This window comes from Dictyostelium purpureum (genome assembly GCF_000190715.1).
Source record: "Dictyostelium purpureum unplaced genomic scaffold DICPUscaffold_30, whole genome shotgun sequence".
In the NCBI taxonomy this organism is placed as follows: Eukaryota; Evosea; class Eumycetozoa; order Dictyosteliales; family Dictyosteliaceae; genus Dictyostelium; species Dictyostelium purpureum.
Window position 1 is genome coordinate 67,127 of NW_003519367.1, and position 20,138 is coordinate 87,264.

General features: G+C 24.5%; 9 protein-coding genes across 9 annotated transcripts; 6 read left to right on the forward strand and 3 right to left on the reverse strand.

Annotated features, from left to right (window-relative positions):
- Nucleotides 1-11: 11 nt before the first annotated feature.
- Nucleotides 12-4,580, forward strand: DICPUDRAFT_75690 (uncharacterized protein; the record flags this gene model as incomplete). Its single annotated transcript, XM_003284673.1, has 1 exon — nt 12-4,580. One exon carries the CDS (start codon nt 12-14, stop codon nt 4,578-4,580), a length of 4,569 nt encoding a protein of 1,522 aa, XP_003284721.1.
- Nucleotides 4,581-4,690: 110 nt separating this feature from the next.
- Nucleotides 4,691-5,368, reverse strand: DICPUDRAFT_148542 (uncharacterized protein; the record flags this gene model as incomplete). The annotated part of the gene is made up of 2 exons (XM_003284701.1): nt 4,691-5,107; nt 5,171-5,368. The coding sequence occupies 2 exons, from the start codon at nt 5,366-5,368 to the stop codon at nt 4,691-4,693; spliced, it is 615 nt and encodes a 204-aa protein (XP_003284749.1).
- A 331-nt stretch (nt 5,369-5,699) lies between these two features.
- On the reverse strand, nt 5,700-6,329 carry DICPUDRAFT_148543 (uncharacterized protein; the record flags this gene model as incomplete). The annotated part of the gene is made up of 2 exons (XM_003284702.1): nt 5,700-5,989; nt 6,080-6,329. The coding sequence occupies 2 exons, from the start codon at nt 6,327-6,329 to the stop codon at nt 5,700-5,702; spliced, it is 540 nt and encodes a 179-aa protein (XP_003284750.1).
- A 1,030-nt stretch (nt 6,330-7,359) lies between these two features.
- On the forward strand, nt 7,360-7,736 carry DICPUDRAFT_148544 (uncharacterized protein; the record flags this gene model as incomplete). Its single annotated transcript, XM_003284674.1, has 2 exons — nt 7,360-7,438; nt 7,510-7,736. 2 exons carry the CDS (start codon nt 7,360-7,362, stop codon nt 7,734-7,736), a joined length of 306 nt encoding a protein of 101 aa, XP_003284722.1.
- A 1,196-nt stretch (nt 7,737-8,932) lies between these two features.
- On the forward strand, nt 8,933-12,095 carry DICPUDRAFT_53154 (uncharacterized protein; the record flags this gene model as incomplete). Its single annotated transcript, XM_003284675.1, has 2 exons — nt 8,933-11,919; nt 11,990-12,095. The coding sequence occupies 2 exons, from the start codon at nt 8,933-8,935 to the stop codon at nt 12,024-12,026; spliced, it is 3,024 nt and encodes a 1,007-aa protein (XP_003284723.1). The 3' UTR covers nt 12,027-12,095.
- A 759-nt stretch (nt 12,096-12,854) lies between these two features.
- DICPUDRAFT_91378 (uncharacterized protein) lies at nt 12,855-13,481 on the forward strand. Its single transcript, XM_003284676.1, has one exon. It carries the CDS (start codon nt 12,873-12,875, stop codon nt 13,440-13,442), a length of 570 nt encoding a protein of 189 aa, XP_003284724.1. The 5' UTR covers nt 12,855-12,872; the 3' UTR covers nt 13,443-13,481.
- Nucleotides 13,482-14,742: 1,261 nt separating this feature from the next.
- DICPUDRAFT_53159 (uncharacterized protein) lies at nt 14,743-17,093 on the forward strand (the record flags this gene model as incomplete). The annotated part of the gene is made up of 9 exons (XM_003284677.1): nt 14,743-14,815; nt 14,951-15,082; nt 15,157-15,239; nt 15,314-15,491; nt 15,556-15,641; nt 15,708-15,842; nt 15,906-16,142; nt 16,250-16,579; nt 16,647-17,093. The coding sequence occupies 9 exons, from the start codon at nt 14,743-14,745 to the stop codon at nt 17,091-17,093; spliced, it is 1,701 nt and encodes a 566-aa protein (XP_003284725.1).
- A 191-nt stretch (nt 17,094-17,284) lies between these two features.
- DICPUDRAFT_148547 (uncharacterized protein) lies at nt 17,285-18,100 on the reverse strand (the record flags this gene model as incomplete). The annotated part of the gene is made up of 1 exon (XM_003284703.1): nt 17,285-18,100. The coding sequence occupies one exon, from the start codon at nt 18,098-18,100 to the stop codon at nt 17,285-17,287; it is 816 nt and encodes a 271-aa protein (XP_003284751.1).
- A 1,568-nt stretch (nt 18,101-19,668) lies between these two features.
- DICPUDRAFT_71712 (uncharacterized protein) lies at nt 19,669-20,113 on the forward strand. The gene is made up of 2 exons (XM_003284678.1): nt 19,669-19,760; nt 19,843-20,113. The coding sequence occupies exons 1-2, from the start codon at nt 19,707-19,709 to the stop codon at nt 19,984-19,986; spliced, it is 198 nt and encodes a 65-aa protein (XP_003284726.1). The 5' UTR covers nt 19,669-19,706; the 3' UTR covers nt 19,987-20,113.
- Nucleotides 20,114-20,138: the final 25 nt, after the last annotated feature.

Consider the following 20,138-nt stretch of genomic DNA (forward strand, 5'->3'; position numbering starts at 1 on the left):
AAAAAGATAAAATGAAAAGTAATAAAAGAGATTTCGACAGTGTAGAAAATATAGATGATGGTTTAAATAATGACAATAACATAAATAATAATAATAATAATAGTGACGGTAACACCAATAGTAATAGGGTATCTTCATCACCACCTGAACAACACTTATCACCACCAAATGATGTTTCTCCACAATCTAAAAAAACTAAGCTTGATAATACAGGTGACTCAAAAAAACTAAATGAGGATTTATTAATAAATAATAATAATAATAATAATAATAATTGCAATAATAGTTATGTAAATAATAGTAATAGTAACAAAAATAAAATATATAATAATGAGAATAAACCACCAGCATTTCAAGGTTTTAAAAATGGCAGAAATCAAGATATTAATATTTCAAAAGAAAGAATGGATGAGGCAATGAGGAGATATGGGATTGATAGCGAAGATTCAAATGATCAACATCCACAGCCACCAATCTCAAAACCACCAGCATTTTCTGGCTTCAAAACTGGCAGAAATCAAAATATTGAAATTTCAAAGGATAAAATGGATGAGGCAATGAAGAAATATGGGGATGATGGTGAAGATTCAAATAATCAACATCCACAGCCACCAATCTCAAAACCACCGGCATTTTCTGGTTTTAAAACTGGCAGAAATCAAAATATTGAAATTTCAAAGGATAAAATGGACGAAGCATTGAAAAAATATGGCGATGAAGATGATCACAGTAATAAGAATCAAAATAATAATATTAATAATAATAATAATAATAATAATAATAATAATAATAATAATAATAATAATAATAATAATAATAATAATAATAATAATAATAATATTAATAATATACCACAACAGTCGTCAGAATATAAACCACCAGCATTCATGGGTTTTAAAAATGGTAGAAATCAAGCTGTTACTATCTCAAAAGAAAGAATGGATGAGGCAATGAAGAAATATGGGGATGATGGTGAGGATTCAAATGATCAGCGTCCACAACCACCAATCTCAAAACCACCAGCATTTTCTGGTTTCAAAACTGGCAGAAATCAAACTGTTGAAATTTCAAAGGATAAAATGGACGAAGCTTTGAAAAAATATAGCGAAAATGAAGATAATAATAATAATAATAATAATAATAATAATAATAATAATAATAATAATAATAATAATAATAATAATATATCGCAGCCAAATTTTAAACCACCAGCATTCATGGGTTTTAAAAATGGTAAAAATCAAGATATCTCTATACCAAAAGAGAGAATTGATGAAGCAATGAAAAAATATGAAGATGATAGTCAAGATAGTAATACTTATAGTTCATCACCCCCTTTATGCCCAACCCAAATTATGACAGATGAAGAAATCAGTAATTTCAAAAAATCAATTAAAGATAGTGGATCAGCATCATCACCAGCATCACCAAGGCAAGTTGCAAATAATAACAAATCATCATCACCACCACAACAAACATCCACTAAACCTATTTCGCCAGCACCAACTAATGCAACATTAGGATCATCAGCCCCAACTTATAAAAATACACCAGTAAAAACTAAATTTGTGTATAGTACAGGTAACAAAAAAGGGTTTACACCCCCATCTAAAGGTTTATCGCCACCACAACAACCACAACAACTACAACAACCAATTCAGTCACCACAATCATTCCAAAAACCAGTAAATAATAATAGCAACAATAATAATAATAACAATAATGTTAATACAAATAGTAACCCAACTGTAATCACTAATAATTATTCATATCCTGTAACACCCTCCAAAACTGTAATAAAGAAACCAACATCAACACCCACAAAAAAAACAAAACCATTTACACCTCCTTCAAAATCGAATAGCATTAATGGTAATGAGCAATCTCTTACAAATATTCAAAATCCACCAACTCCAAATAGGATACAAAAACAACCATCATCACCATCAAATGCTACTATTAAAAACAATAATACCTCCACATTACCCACAAATAAAACATTGGAAAAAAGAAGAACTTTAAGAGAATTGGGCAACCCATTTTCGATATCTCCAGTCGGATTGGTTAAAAAAGAAATTTTAGAAATCAATAGTAAAACTTCCCAAGATTATAGATTTGAAAACAATGGTAGCATTAGAGATATAGGTAAATCTAAAACCATTGGTGTTGCCGAATTATATATTTATTTACTTAAAGATAGCAAATCCAATGTGTCTTTATTAAATCAAGAGTGGGTACGTAACCATTATGGATGGATAGTATGGAAGTTGGCTGCAATGGAAAGAGCATTCCCTCAATTGTATGCTGGTAAATATTTAGTGTTACAAAGAGTTATAACCCAACTTCGTAATAGAGTTGAAAAAGAAATTAATCAAGCAAGGCGTCCAATTTTAAAGAAAATGTATGAAAGAGATGAACCATCAGAGATTCCATTGATTTTATGTGTTTCTTCAATTATAGACAATGGTTTAAATAATAATAGTAAAGCCAACAATAATACAACTAATATTATTAATACAGACGAAATTACATCAGAAGATATTGACGATTTTATGAGTGATGTAAATATTGATGCAATGGATGAAGGTTTAGATATTCCAATCAAAAAAGAAGAACAACAAGAAAAAGAAGAGGAAAAAAAACAAATTGGTAATGATCAATCCAAGACAGCAGTTATAGAGTTAACAGACGGATGGTACCCAATAAAAGCAGCTTTGGACCCATATTTAACACAGATGTTGCAACAGGGCAAAATTTATATAGGCCAAAAGCTTCGAATTCAAAATGCAACAATGGTTGGTGAAGAGAATGGTATATCACCTCTTGAAGATGGTTTTGAAAATGTTTATTTAAAATTGTTTGCAAATAGTACCCGTAGAGCTAAATGGTATGAAAAATTAGGAAAGCAATCATCAATGTTCCCGATTACATTTAAGTCCGTGGTAGCAGGGGGTGGTCCAATCTCAATGTTAAAAGTTCAAATTACACATTTATATAAACTATCATTTAAAGAGACAATCGTTAATGAAGATAATGTGAAAACCGTAATAATGCGTTCAGAGAGTGAAGAGGAGACATATAAGCGTCAGTATGAAAGTAAAGCACAGGAAGCCCGTGAAAAACTATTTTTAAATGCAGCAACAGAGTTGGAAAGAAAACAAAAAGAACAACTAATTCTAAATACTTCAACTCCCAATAATGTTCGTAGTTTGGGTAGAAGAAAGCCAATTACACCACCAGTCAATATTAATCAAAAAATTAAACTTAGTTCAATCAATGGTTTGTCAGAAATTTATGAAGGTGATACCTTATTAAGTTATTTTGAACGTGTAATGGATCAAGAAAGTTTTTTATCATCATTAAATGATGAGCAAAAGTCATTATTAGAAACTGCTAAAATTAAGCAAACTCAAATACTTCAACAACAAATTTCAGATCAAGTTAGCGAAGAAATGAGTACAAACCCAGTTTACAAGAGTAGAGATGTTAAGCCAATTTTATCAATGAAGCTTCAAGATTTATTGTCGAATAGCGAAAATGAAGTGATGTTTTCAATTATCAACCCATCCAATGATTATTTAGAAACTCTAAAGGAATCTATGAAATTAACATTTTATAATACAACACCAAAATACTTTTCATCCACATCATCTTTATCAATAGTTGCAAACAAAGATTTAGTACCAATTCAAAGTACAAATAAATTTTATGCAGTTCCATTAAATTCAACACCAGATACAAATTTAAATGAAAAAAAAAGGGATATTCAAAGATTAGATCAAATTTTAAATAATTTAAATTGTGATAACAGCGAATATGATATAGTTTGTATTGTAATTTATGTAGGCCCAAATAAAATCGAAGAATCACCAATTAAAGATGGTAAAAAAATTCAATGCTCAAGAGAAATTTACGTTACAGATATTTCAGGACACATAGCTAAAATTAATATTGTAAATAATACATTTGTAAATGGTATTTCAAATAGTGAACCATCATCAACATTAAAATCACCGCAATACAAGGATCAAATATATCTCCCATTCAAAACTGGCTTTACAATAGAAAATGAATTGTTATTTGATAAATTACATCCAGGCCATCAAATGACAAACAATGGTAGTATTTCCGAATTTTTAGAACTTTCAAAATTTTTACCAATAAACTATCAACCAAAACAATTACCAATCATCCATCTTTCAAATTTAAAATATAAAGGTATCGATAATCAAAATCAAATCCTCCTATTCAATACAAATGAATTATTTTCGTATACCGTAAAAGCAACCTCAAAAACTTCAGATTTATTTGATAGGCTAAAAACCTATTTATCAAATTCACCTGCATTGTTTAATTTATTCAGTTTTAAAATCAATTTTATTTTATTAAATCAAAATAATAATAATAATAATAATAATAATAATAATAATAATAATAATAATAATAATAATAATAATAATAATAATCATTCTCCACAACTGGCATCTAATAATATTAGTTGTAATGAAGAAGTTTCAAATTCACAAGAATTTGTTTTTGAGTTTGAACCAGGTTTTTTGAAAGATCCTGACTCAAATTAAAACAATAAAAAAAAAGAAGATAAATAAATTTTTATTTTAATATAATTTTTTTTTTAATGTGCACATCTAAATTTATTTATTTATTTTTTTCTAACTTATTAGAATTTATTTTATTGAATCGTGCAGTTTTTTGGTTTATTATTATTATTATTATTATTATCATTTGCTTGAATATTATTTTTGTTTGATACCCGGTCTTCTATTATTAATCCAATTAAATCCATTATGGTTTGACGAATACCAATATTATATTTTGAAGAAATTTCATAAAAATTTAACCCTAATTCTTGTGCAAATGTTTTTCCTTGATCATAGGTCACTTGTCTTTTCTTTTCATCAAAATCAACTTTATCTAACTTTGTTCCAATAATGATCATTGGGATTCCATCATTTATATATCTTTTTGCTTCAATATACCAATTTTTACAATTTAAAAATGAATTTCTATCACATATATCATATGTCAAAATAATTCCATGTGTCCCTCTATATGGAGGGGAATAAATAGTTCTAAATCTTAAATTAGCCTATATATTTTTAAAAATATGTAAATAATAAAGTATTTAAATAAAAAAAAATATGTTACATACATTACCATCCCACAATTGAAGTTTTATACTACAATTATCATTAAATATAATTTTATTAATTCTAAAATCATGGTATGTGGGCGATTTTGAGTGGGTAAAGTTATCTTCTGTCAATCTATCAAGGTAACAGGTTTTTCCACTATTTGTATCACCTAAAATAAATATTTTAAATAAATAATTATAATCTGGTGGTTCCATATAATTAATAAAATTAATATTTTTTTAATTTTTTTTTTTAAAAAATCTAATTTCTAAATTATTTTTTTAAATAATTAAAAAATCTAATTTCGAAATTATTTTTTTCTTAATTTTTTTCATTTTTTTTTAAATAATAATCAATCAATAATATAACATTTAAGAACATTAATTGCAACATTAAAGCATCAACAAAAACGAGATATCAAAAAGTATAAATAAATTTTTAAAAACTTAAAAATTGTAAAAAAAAAAAAAACTATATTGTTTTTATTATTTAAATCTAATTAAACAAATATAAATATACACATTTTGTAAACTATGTGCCAATAATTTAACACATTGATCTACAAGCATAGTATGATTGAGAGTATGGAGTTCTAATAGCACATGGTTGACCTGGACGACTACATTCAGCAACTTTACCACCACCAACAGCCATAACAACATGATTTGGACAATTTGTACCACCGAAACAGTAGAAAAGAAGGTCACCTGGTTTGCAAGCACCTGGGTTTGATGGTGAACAAGCTGGACATCTTACACCTTGATTGATTTGAGTAGTAGTAACTCTGGTAATACCTGACCAACCAGCTTCACGGAATGAAGTGTAAACAATACCACCTTTGATTTAAAAATAGTTTTAAAAATATTAATATTATTATTTTAAAAAATTTATCTTTTTTTTTATATTATTTTTATAATGAAACTTACTGCAATCCATACCACCGCTACCACCACAACCACATGATGTACCACCCCAAACGTATGGGCAACCACATGAAGCATAACGTTTAGCTTTGTTAGCTGCGGCATTACAGATAGCTTGTGATGGTAAAGTTAAATTGAAAAATTGGCCTTCTAAGGTTTCAATTTGGTCATATAAATCGAAATCTTCTTCTTCAAAAGCAAAAGCTGATGAAATTAATAAAATTAAAGAAACAAATAATAAAAATTTTTTCATTTTTTAAAATATGGAATAAAAATGGAATAAAAAATAAAATTTATATAAAAGAGATAATTATATAATAAAATTTATAAAAAAAGATAATAATTTAATAAAATTTTAAAAACTATTTATATTTTATAAAAAAAATTATTTTCAACAAAACAAAAAAAAATAAAAAATAAAAATAAATGTTTTGCATACCAGAATTGTCAAAGCTTGTTTTTTTTTATTTTATTTTATTTTCATTAAAACCAAAGATTGAGCTGGTTTTGAAAATGTCCAAATTTCCCATTACCAGAGAATTTATAGTTTTTTTTTAAAAAACTATAATTTTTAAAAAATAGTTTTTTTTTTTTTTAATTTTTTAAATTTTTAAATTTTTATTATTTTTTTATTTCATTATTTTATTTCTGGTATTAATCTTATTTGATATTGTTTTGATTGGGATATTTATTTATTCAGATTATTTTTTTTATTATTTTATATTATTTTTTTATTTTCTTACTTTTTTTTCTTTTCTTTTTATAAATTTTATCAAGATTTTTCAATCATTATAAAATATTTTATCTGATCCACCTTAATCCCAGTAAAATGATTCTTTTTTTTTATTATTATTTTTTTTATAGATAACTAATATTATTTGTTTTATAAAATATTATTTTATTGATAGTTTACGTATATTTATCTATAAAAAAGAGATTTAAAAATTAATCACACATTCATTATTGTACAACCTGTTTATAATAAAAAATATAAAAATATAAAAATATAAAAAAGTGGGTGTGGGTGTTTTTTTTTTTATTTTTGAAATTTGATATAATGCATTATTCAAAATAATATTTTTTTTTTTTATTTTTTATTTATTTTAAAAAAAAAAAAATTATAAATTCAGATAAATAATCACTTAAAAAAAAGTATAAATAAAAAATTAATTTTTTTTATTACTATATAAATTAAAACCATATACAATTTAAATAAAATTATATAAATATAAATATAAATTTATAATATACTAAAAATCAAATCAAATATATAATATAAAAGAATGACATCAAATAAAATAAATAAAGAAACTTTTTGTTTAATTGAACATATTAATAAATTAGTTTTAGATAAAATTAAAGGTATATCCATAAATAATAATCATATTATAATTGATTTTTTTATTAATATATATTTTAATTATTACATTTAGAACAAAACCAAAAATCAAATAACCAAGTAGTTAAAAGCAAAAATCAAATATATGATCCAACTGCATTGTCACCATTTGCATTTTATCTAACCAAAGAGTTAACAGAAATAAAAGGAAATAGAGGAGAGCCAAAAACATTAGAGCAATTTGATAATCTTACCCTCGAAATGATTTTATCATGTGCTCCACGTTTAAGACCATCAAAGAATATTATTAAATTATTATAGATTCAACTCTAAAAAGCATTTATATAAATCAACCTAATTATTAATATTTGTTTTTTTCAAGATTATTGATAATATTAATAATTGTATTATAAAAAAAACCTTAACAAGTTTTATTAAAATAAAAATTAAAACAATTGAAAGAATCTCTAGATATTTCAATTATTATAAAGTGTACAATATAAATAAATAATATTTTTTTTTTTTTTATATATTATATTTTTTTTATTTCTTTTATTTATAAAAATTTTTTATTAACCACCCAGTTTCTTTAATTCAATAGCATGGGAGAGCAATTAACTTACTATATCAAAGAATGAAGATCAACAGCTAATCTTTAAGTGATTCATCAGTTGCAAATAAATAATCGTATAAAACCTTTTTTAAATTGTAAATAAATTATACAGGTAACATGTCTAGAATAAATTGGTAACTCTGAATTTAAAACTGAACTTTTAATTTAATATGGAATCATTCAAAAAATAATTTTAATTTAAAACAACTATTTGTATATTAAGATTTATGCAATTGTTTTTTGTAAATGATATTAAAGAATTTATTACTAAAGAATTAAAAATATATAATACCATATTTCAATCTATTTGATGGAAGAAATACATTTTCCCTGGCCAGGCAAATATATTGGAACATCAAATGATTTTAATATTAGGATATTGAAACATCATTTAATTTTTAAATTTTTAAATTTTTAAATTTTTTTAGTAAAAACAAAATTTATCTCAACACCACAAATTTTCAATAATTCTTTTTAAGAGGTTTCATCATTAGACATTGATGAATACTGATCATTGGTTCATCTTTACAGTTCTAGAAAATGATTGAGCCCAAGAGTGCTCATAACCAAGACCAACACCTACTTTTAAAGTTCCAACGTTCCCAAAAAAATTGAAAGTATTAGAGTTATAGAAAGAATATTTAACAATGTTTTCATTATTAATTGTTTTAGGAGAAACAAGGAGAACCACGGGAAAGCTTTTATTATTGAACACTAATATTGGATATAATAATTTGTTAAAAACCAACTAGTTACTAATCCTCCTACTTTTTACATATATAACATGAACATCAATAACTTTTATTAAAAATTAAAAAAATTAAAAGAAACAAAAAAATAAAATAAAAAAAAAAAAATTGAAATTTTTCAAAAATTATTTTTTTTATTTTTTTAAATTAAAAAAATGAACAATAACAATAAATTAAAAAAAGAAAAAACTTTAATATTTATAAGGATATTAATTTATGGATTATTATTATTTTTAATTTCTCTATGTGTTTATTCAAATTCATTAGAAGGCGAGTTTTGTTTCGATGATCAGTTTGCAATTGTCGGTAATAAAGATGTAATCGGGTATGATAATATAAACGACGATGGTCAAACCAAGACAAATGTTCCAAATACAATCGAGTCTTTAAATCACTTTGATACCGATGACAATGGTGATGGAAACAGTGATCAGGGAGTATCAGTTTCAAAACAGATTTTAGTTTATTTTAAAAAGATGTTAATGCACGATTTTTGGGGCCAAGATATCACAAAATCAGATTCACATAAATCCTACAGACCTTTTACGACACTATCGTTCAAATTAAACTTTTTATCGTCGGGTTTGGATGCGTATGCGTTCCACTTTACCAATGTATTCATACACTCTATAGTTTCAATTTATATATTCTTTTTGGCATTGCTTGTATTTGTTCCAACATTCAGCGAGAAGAACAGCAGGGCTTTGGAGTTGCTAAAAGATACTCAACAGAAATCAATGTTGTATTACTTACTATCAGTATTAGGTGTCGACGAGTTTTGTTGCTTTTTATCAGCATTGCTATTCGCATTGCATCCAATTCACACAGAAGCGGTTTCTGGTATCGTTGGAAGAGCCGAGTTGCTTAGTACAATGTTTCTAGTATTATCCTTATTGGCCTACTTTAAATGCTATAGCCCAAGAACGAATAGAACCAATTGGAAATTCTTTATACTCTCTTTGGTTTTCCTATTACTATCAACTCTTTCAAAAGAAACTGGTTTCACATTGGTTTTAATTTTGCCCATTACAGATATCCTATTAATTCAGTATCCATACAATAAGGTTTACTTTACCAACAAAGAAGATATAAATAATAGAACCAGATACAGATTACCACCAATTTTGCCACAAAACAAAAGACAATGGATTTCATTATTGGAAAGAGTGTTCTTTATTGGTCTTTTTGCTTGTGCATTCCTTTACTTTAGAAAAATAATTACTGTAGATATGATACTAGACAACTTTAGAAACTTGGAAAATCCAATAGCCAGAGAATCTGATATATCAGTACGTTTCTTATCTTTGGCAAATCTTCATGCAAGATATTTATGGCTCTTAATATTCCCAAATCAATTATCGGCTGACTGGAGTTTCAATTGTATCCCATTGATTAAATCAGTATTTGACCCAATCAATTTATTATCAGTTTTAGCTTATTCATCAGTATTTATTTTGGTTTTAGTATGTCTGAAAAAGATCCAATTCTTTTTTGCTATAAAACAATTATTATTATTCATATTTTCAAAAAAAAGGAATAACAAAAACCAACAAAAGAACTATAACGATGATGATGATGAAAAAGTGGATCAAGATAGTACCACTGATAAAGATAAAGCCTGTAGACCAGAATACTACCATTCAATTCTATGGTGTCTATTATTTGGTTTAATTTCATTCCTACCATCGAGTAATATATTCTTTTATGTCGGTACAGCCATTGGAGAGCGTCTGTTGTATATTCCATCCATTGCATTTTGTTTATTACTATCAAGATTCTTAACTCTACCATTGATTTATTTATCAGATTATCAAATTAATAATATTAAAGAGCAAACCAAAGAAAATAAAAACAACAAATCAACTATTAAACCACAATCAACACAATCAACTTTAACAACCAAAAAAAGAACAACCACAATTACACCAACAACCACATCCACACCAACATCAAATATTACAACCACACCAAATGATACTTTAACAAATATCGAATATAATGATACATTTAAAATTAAAAAACTAAAAGGTTATAATAATTATTTGTTGTTATTAATTATAATAGTTTTAATAATATCATCACTTTATTCAGTTAAAACATGGTTTAGAAATGAAGAGTGGAAGAATGAAGAGTCATTGTTTATGAGTGCATTATCAGTTTGCCCAAATAGCGCCAAGGTTCATTATAATGTCGGTATTTTATATAGACGTACCAAGCAATGGGACAAGTCATTAGAGCATTTTGAGAGAGCCAAAGAAATATTACCAGAATATTGCGATGTAGACTATTTCTATGCATTGACATTGATTAACAAATATGGCGATTATGAAAAAGCAAGACCCTATTTAATGAAATCAATGGGTTGTCGTTACTCACAAGCTAAAGCATTAGAAGCAATCAACGAAATTATGAACTTTATGATGCAAAGCAACTCAAATAATCCAAAACTCTATTCAGATTGGGGATTTTATGAACAAGATCTTCAACCAGTCAGCTCCGCTACACATTACCATAAAGCCGGTTTACTCTATAATGAAATGGGTCAAAAAGAAAAAGCAATCGAGCATTTTAACTTGGCACTCAAGAATCTAGCTAAAGTGAACGACTCAATGTTAAATCCATTAAAAATCGAACAAGAGAAACATATATTAAACGAAATATATTGTCAAGCTAACATTTGGTTATCAGCAGTATATTTTGAAACCGATCATCCATCAAAATCAATCGATAGTTTAGAGTTGGTTTACCAATATTGTAAAGATTTCAAGAGAATTTGGGATGAAGGTTTATTATCTTTGGTAAATTTAAAAATGTTAAAAATCAAAGATGACCCTACCAATACCGTTCCATCATTAGAGGAAATTTATAAACTTCACGAGCAAATGTCACATATTAATGACGAAACTTATCAAGATGGTTCACTCCAATTATTAACTTCGTATGGTAGAACTTATGAAAATATAGATTCTCAAAAAGCAATTCAATTATACCAAAAATTATTAAAAGTTCAACCAAACACCTCATCATATTACCATCAATTAGCTTTACTACGTTTAACCATCATAAATAGAAATTTGGCTAAAGATTTTACTTTTTATTTTAATCAATTAAACTATGATTTAATTCAAGATGATCAACTAAAGTAAGTTATAATACTAAATTTTTTAGAGTGTAATTTTAATATTAATTTTTTTTTTTTTCTCTACTCTTAGAAAACTTTATAGGGATATCAAAAAATCAATCAATTAGTAATACTATTTTAACATCCAGAACTAATATTACATTAAATCAATAAAAAAATAAAAAATATTTTAAAATAAAAATAAAAAATATTATTCATTTTCTTTTCCATATTTTTTTATTTTATATAAAAAAAACTCTTAAAGTTTTTAATAATGGGCCCAATATAAACTCATTCTTGGTTTTATACAAATGGGTTTAGAAAAAATAAATTAAAATGATTTGTTAATGTATTTTTTTATTTTGATAAAATTTAGAAATTTCAATAAATAAACTATTTCTTAAAATGGGATATCTCAAACTACCCTTTACAAATTGGTGAAGGTTAAAAAATGTATGTGAAGAGAAAAATTATTTAAAAAAAAAAAATAAAAAAAAAAATAAAATTATTATAAAACTATTTTATTAAAATATCTGTTGTCGGCGGGTGTGTTTTTTTTTTTTTATTATTTTATGTAAAAACTAAAACACACATAAATTTTTCAAACAAGAAATTTAGTTATATGGCAGTTTCATATAATCTAAACAAAAATATACCACGTAACCCCCCAAAAAAAAAAAACTCTATATTAATTTTTTTTCATCATAAAAACAGAGTAGAAAAGTTTTTGTTAATTTGAAATTTATATGCAGAGAAAAAGTGAACTTTAGGTGTAAAATAAACAATCCTCCCCCAATAATAATTTAAATATTATAATAAAAACTGATATATAAGTTTGTTTTTATTTTTTTATAATTTTTTTTATAATTATTTTTTTTTATTAAATTTTATGGAAAAAAAAATATAAATAAGTAAATTTTTTTTTTTTATTATTACTTTGTATTTATTGTATACATCTAAATTTCAATTTTAAAATGAAACTTTCATTTTTATTTATTTCATCATTAGTTTTATTATTTTTAGTTAGTGGCTCTTTATCAGAAAAGCCAATAAAGCCAGTTGATTGTACAACAGTACGTTGTGCTATGCCAACCTGCCCAGCCTACCAAGTACCTGTTAAACCAGAAAATTCATGTTGCTATATTTGCTCTGGTAAACCTTGCGAAAACATCATGTGCCCAGCTGTTGTTAAACCATGTAGGGAAAATGAACAACCAACTGGTTGTTGTCCATGTACACCTGAAGCTACCTTAGATCCATGTGCTGATATTATGTGCCCAGCTGTTGTTAAACCATGTAGGGAAAATGAACAACCAACTGGTTGCTGTCCATGTACCCCATCAGCTGATCCATGTGCCGATATTTTGTGTCCAGCTGTCGTAAGATACTGTAAAGCTGATGAATTGCCAACAGGCTGTTGTCCATGTACTCCAAGAGAAATTGGATGTGCTGGTGTTATGTGCACTATGGAAATTAGATATTGTGAAGAAGGTGAAAATCCAGACTACTCTTGTTGCCCATGTACACCAAATCCAAATATTTAAATAAAATACTGCAATATTTTCCATATTGTTTTGACTGTTAAAAAAAGATCTCATTTATTTTCATATTATAAATTGATTAAAAAAATTAAAAGAGATAAATCTAAATATATAAAAAATAACGTATTCATCCTTTAAAAAGTAGGTTAAATTAAATTGCAAAGAAAATATAGAGAATTTGCACAATAATTAATAGTTTTGACCATACTATGTCAAAACAATATAGTAAAAATTGTAATATTACCACCATACATACACTTACAAAACCACACCCACTCACTCACATTATTATTGTTGTTGTCTAGGTTGTTGTGTAATTTTTTACACAATAATAATAAAAATTAAATTGTATACTATTATCCATCAAATTAAAATTATTAAAATTTTTGTTATTGAAGTTGCTGTGTAAAAAATTACACAATAATAATAAAAACTAAACTGTGTACTATTATTTGAATAGATAGATGCTAGAAGTAAATAGATAAAATAAAATGAGATTAAATCTTTGAGGTGTCATTTTGTTACTAACACCAGTTCAACAAATAGTATCAACAAAACATTTATCATTCATTTATGAAGAAATATAATTATATATAAATTTAAGTTTTTTTTTTCTTACAATTAAATTACTACAGAAATTTTATATTTTTCATCTATTTAAAATAAATTTTATTATTGTTATTAAAAACCTATTTATAAAATTTAAAATTATTAATCAGGATCATTTTTCTATTATTATAGTTTTTTGTGCGATTACGAATTAATTTCTCTATTTTGTTTTATCATTTCTAAATAACATTATAAAAGATATCTTGAGCAATCCTTAACTTTTTAACATTTTATAACCCAATGCTAAAAATAAATTTTATTATTAACACAATTATAATAATTATTATTATTATTATTAATTTTATTTTAATTTGTTTTATTATAATTACTTTTTTTCAAATATATTTCTTGTTTTATTAATCAAAAAATGCAATCAAAAAATGGTGCATGCTTTAACAAAATATTGACAAATAAAAATAAATAAATTAAACACAGAAAGACATTGACACCACTCCGTTTTCATTGTGAAAGTATGAAAATGACCCCATATCACATCGCTTTTAGAAGATATTTACTTCAAAAAAAAAAATTTAAAATAACTTTTAAAAAAAAATTAAAAAAAAATAAAAAAAAAAAAATAATTAAAAAATTTTAATTTTTTTATTTAAATATTTATTTTTAAAATTTTAGTTAATTTAAAAGGAATACAAATAAATAATACATACACATTTATTATTGTATATTTATCTTTAAAATGATCTCCCCACAAAAACCAACCAGTAAAATAGAATTAAGATTCTCCTGTAAAAAATTAAAAGATTTAGATGGTATGTAAATTCATTTAAATATAATAGCTTCATAATAATAATAAGAATAATAATAGTAATAATAACAATAGTTATAATAATATTCAAAAGTTTTTTAAACTATTACTAATATAAACTCTTAATTTAAAAATACAGTTCTTAGTAAATCAGACCCAAGAGTATCTGTATTCTTAAAGGATATAAATACTGGCCATTATAATATTGTTGGCAAAACTGAAACTATTCAAAATAACTTAAATCCAATTTTTCAAACTCCAGTAGCTGTTGGTATGTATATTAATGATGAAAATTAATTTTAAAACAACGATGATAATTTTTACTAAACAAATATCATTTTATAGATTTTCGTTTTGAAGAAGTTCAACATCTTAGAATTGATGTACATGATGTAGATAAAAATGATGAAGATTTCATCGGTAGCGTTGTAAGTATTCTATAGTACACTTGTACAATATTATCTATATCTCAATTGATATTAATATTTAACTTTATCGATAGAGTTGTACTTTAACATCAATTTTATCGAAACCAGGTCAAACATCAACTATGGAGTTAAAAACTAAAGACGGTAAAAAGGCTGGAACAATTACTGTTGTTTCTGAAGAAATTAAAAACTCATTACAAACTATCAAATTCACATTAGTTGGTACCAAGTTTGATAAAAAAGATTTAATTGGTAAATTTTATAAAATATCACTCTTTGATATAACCCCAATACTAATATATTTATTATTTAATAGGTAAATCTGATCCATTCTTTATTCTTTCAAAAAGATCACCCAATGGAGAGTTTGTTAAAATTTATGAATCTCCAGTTCAAAAGAATGTAAGTAATTTTCACATATAACAAAATCAATATATTATATTTAATAAACTAACATAAAAAATCTAGACATTAAACCCAGTGTTCTCTAATTTCAGTATGAAGCTCGATGAATTTTGTAACAGTGATTTAGATAGAGAAATGAAATTCGAATTTTATGATTGGGATAGATTTGGTAAAAATGATGTTATTGGCGAATATATTGTAGGTTTAATATTCAAGAATTTTTCAATTATCATATATTAATAATCATTTTTATAATTATAGACTACTACAAACGAATTATTAAAACCAAATCAAACATATAATGTAATTAACCACCATAAAAAACAGAAAAAGAGCGATTATAAAAACAGTGGTACCGTTCAAGTTACCGATTGCATCATTGAAAGAGAATATCAATTCTTAGAATATATTATAGGTGGATGTCAAATGAACCTAATCGTTGGTATCGATTGTACTGCCTCCAATGGTGATCCAAATTTAAATACAAGTTTACATTATGTAAGTTTTATAATAAAACAGGTTTTATTTTAGGATAATAGGACATCAAACAATATTCAAATATAATTAAAGATTTATAAACTAATATTTAGCAAACTATAATCTAGAAACATCCAACCATTCCAAATCAATATGCAAATGCAATCGTATCCATTGGAAATGTTTTAATGCCATATAGTTCATCACCATTAGTCCCAACATATGGTTTCGGTGGTATTATCCCAGGCCAAAACCAAGTTTCACATTGTTTCCCAATGTCATTAGATCCAGCCAACTATTTATGTAATGGGGTTGGCGGTATTTTGGATTGCTATTATCAAAATATCAATAAAGTTCAATTACATGGCCCAACTTACTTTGCACCATTGATCAATATGGCAGCTAGATATGCATCACAAGGCCAATCTCAAAGCAATCAAAAATATACAATCTTATTGGTAAGTACCTACTCTTTTCATTTATATCGACAAATTATATAATATACTAATATTTACTTTTTAAAAGATTATTACTGATGGTGAAATTCTTGATGCTGAAAACACAATTGATGCAATTGTTAAAGCATCACATCTTCCACTTTCAATTATCATTGTCGGTGTTGGAAATGCTGACTTTACCAATATGAATATTTTGGATGGTGATGATGCAGTTCTTCAAAGCGGTGGTGTAAAAGCAGAAAGAGATATTGTACAATTTGTCCCAATGAGAGATTTTAATGGTAAACCTTTCGAGCTTTTAGCCTCTGAAGTTTTACGTGAAGTACCAACTCAATTCCTTTCATTTGCAAAGAAATATAAATTTAGACCAAACCCACCACCACAACAACCAACTCCATCACCACAACCAACCCCATCGCCACAACAACCAACTCCATCATCAAACCCACCACCACAACAATCACCTCAAACATCCTCACCACCAACAACTGCAGTAAATCTTAACAAATATTAATGTAAAAATAATAATTTATTCCAACTCCGCTTTTTTTTTTTTTTTTTATATTAAAAAAATAATAATATTGTAATAAAAGTATTAAAAACCATTATTTCAGAAAAAATAATATTTGATTATATAAAATTTATTTAATAATTAAAAAAAAATTTTATTTTATAAATTTATATACAGTTTAAATAAAAATTACTTTATCTTATTATTATAGTATTTGGCGATATTATACCTTCCTTAATAACTTGATTAAAATATTTTCCAAATCGAATAACCTTTAACCCCTGTGGAATTGAATTATGCTCTAATGGCTGATTGAAGTAACGACCAAAAGAGAGAGATTCTAATGAACTAGGAAGAGCACCAGGTAATATAGGTTGATTAAACTCATCGGAGAATGAGAGAGAGCGAACTGTTAAAGGTATTGCTCCAGGCTCTAATGGCTGATTAAAATCTTTACCAAATGATAGTGTATGTACTTTTGGGATAGAGCCAGCAGGTTTGAATGATCTACCAAACTTTAATTTCTTATTTTGTTTACGGTCATGACGGTGCTCATTTTCTATTATTCCACCATCTAAATTTATAATCTGTGTAAAATATTTATCGATTGCAAATTCTATTACTGATTGTGCCAAACATGAGTCAATAGGTTTTAAAGGTTGATTAAAGCTTCTTCCAAACACAATGGTGGTAATAGTATTGGGTATTGATCCTGCAGGTGCAATACTCTGATTAAATTCGTCACCAAATATAATTGTAGTTACATTTTCTGGAATTAATCCGATAGTTGTTATTGGTTCATTACAGTTGTATCTAATCTTTGAAATATATAATCTATATGGATTACTATTACTATTTATAAAAATTAACTCTTTTAAACTATTAACTTCTACAGTATCATATTTTTTGTATAACTCTAGATGTTTCTCTATCTGTCTTTTTAAATATCTTTGTCTCCAAATTTTGAAAAATAAAACAGAATTATCTTTTTCGTTATTATTATAGATCATTTATTTTGTATACAAAAAGAAAAATATATTAAATTGAAATAAAAATAAAAATTATTAAATAAACTAATAAATAAATTAATAAATAATAAATATTAAATAATAAATAAATAAATAAATAAATAAATAAAAAAAAAAAACAATTGTTTTATTTAAAATTAAAAATTTGATGACATAAAAATTTTTTTTTTTTTTAAAAATTGTGTTGTGTGATTTTTTTTTTAATTTGATTTCTTTTGACACTAAATGTAAAAAATTATTAACTTTTTACAAAAAAAAAAAAAAACGAAAAAAGATTGGGAGTTATAATTTTATTTTTTTTTTTTTATTTTTTTTTTTATTTTTTGTTTTCTGATTTGCAGTTATGAGCATTTTTGAAAAAGTTATTTTTAATTTTTTCCCTATCCACATAGTAATTTTATTTTTATATAGTTTTTTTTCTTTTTTATTTTTTTATTTAGAAATAAATTACCCATTATAGATATTTATAGAAACATTAGTTCTATTTGATTAATGTGAATAAATAGTCTATTTTTGTTCATATATCATTTCATTGTGAATTTTATGTTGTTATCACCATCTATTGTCAACGATCACACAATAAAACAATCCAAACATATCGACTTTTAGTTGTATATTTTAAATAATACATAATTAATAATTTAAAAAAATAAAAATAATAAATAAAATATTAAAAAAGAAAATTTACAAAAATTCTTAAATTCTTGTTTAAAATAAATTATATATGCAATATTAGAACTTACATAATGTAACAAATCCAATAAATACAAATTGTTTCATACAAAAAAAATCTATTTTATTGTTAATTTCCTATTTTATTTTTTAATTTATTATTTATTATATATACATTGATTAAGAGGAAGAAAAATAAAAATAAAATCTAAATACATACACATAAAAAATTAACCCCAAAGAAAAAAAAAATAAAAAAAATAATTTAAAAAAAATAAAATTTAATTAATTAAATCTATGATACATTCTCTATAATTTTAGCCATATATGGGGTGTTATCAAAAAATATTTTTATTCAAGCATGGGTACCCCCAAAATATAATTCATTTTATTTTGTATGAGTGTGTGAGTAAATATATGGATTTTGGGTTAATTTTGTATTAATTGTTTTTTCTTTTTTAAAATATTAATAGAATTATGATATACTCTTATTTTATTTATTATTAATTTTCCTTTTGAAGAAATGGTTTCTTTTAAATTTTATTAATTAAATCTCAAAAAAATAATTAGAGAAAAAAAATTGTAGATAAATCCCTTGCTTGGAAATAAGAAAAAAATTTCTTTAAAAGGGATTACAAGAATGAGTAAAATATACTTATGTACATAAACACTGAATATATTATATATAAAAGTTTAATTAAAATATATATCTTTATATATATTTGTGCATGTTTATATATCTATTAATTTATTTTAAAAAAATAGTATTATTTTATTAATATTATTATTATTTATTATTTTCTTTTTTTTTTTTAAAAATTGTTATAAATAATTTAATTTTTTTTAATTTTTTATTTTCAATATCATATCATCATCATATTTTTAACTTTTAAAATAAGATACAATTTTCAAGAAAATGTTCAAATATTTTTTATTTTTCATCTTATTAATCTTATTAATTTCAATAATTGTAATTCATCACATTAATAATACTCTCTATTTTTAATAATAAAAATACTAATTTTCTTTTTTTTAATTTTTTTTTCATACAGAGTGCAACCAACGAAATTAATGAAGTTGACAAAAGTAAAGGTGGAAATGGTCAAACTGTAAACGAAAAGACTGGTGACAATATTGAGAATGCTATTATTGGAAGTATTACTGGTATACTTGGTGGTTTAATTTTCTCAAATTAAATAATTATAATAATTATTATACTTATTTTAATTAATTATTTTTAATTATTTCTTTTTATTTATTATATAAATATTAATTTTTTAAATAAAAAAATAAATGTTAAGCTAGTTTCTAAAATTTTATCTTAAAAAAAAAGCGCAAAGTGTGTAAA

Coding starts and splice junctions, on each gene's coding strand:
- DICPUDRAFT_91378 (XM_003284676.1), top strand. CDS start 12,873: ATGAAACTTTCATTTTTATTTATTTCATCATTAGTTTTATTATTTTTA.
- DICPUDRAFT_71712 (XM_003284678.1), top strand. CDS start 19,707: ATGTTCAAATATTTTTTATTTTTCATCTTATTAATCTTATTAATTTCA. Junction 19,761..19,842: donor TCTTATTAATTTCAATAATT/GTAATTCATCAC, acceptor TTTTTCATACAG/AGTGCAACCAACGAAATTAA.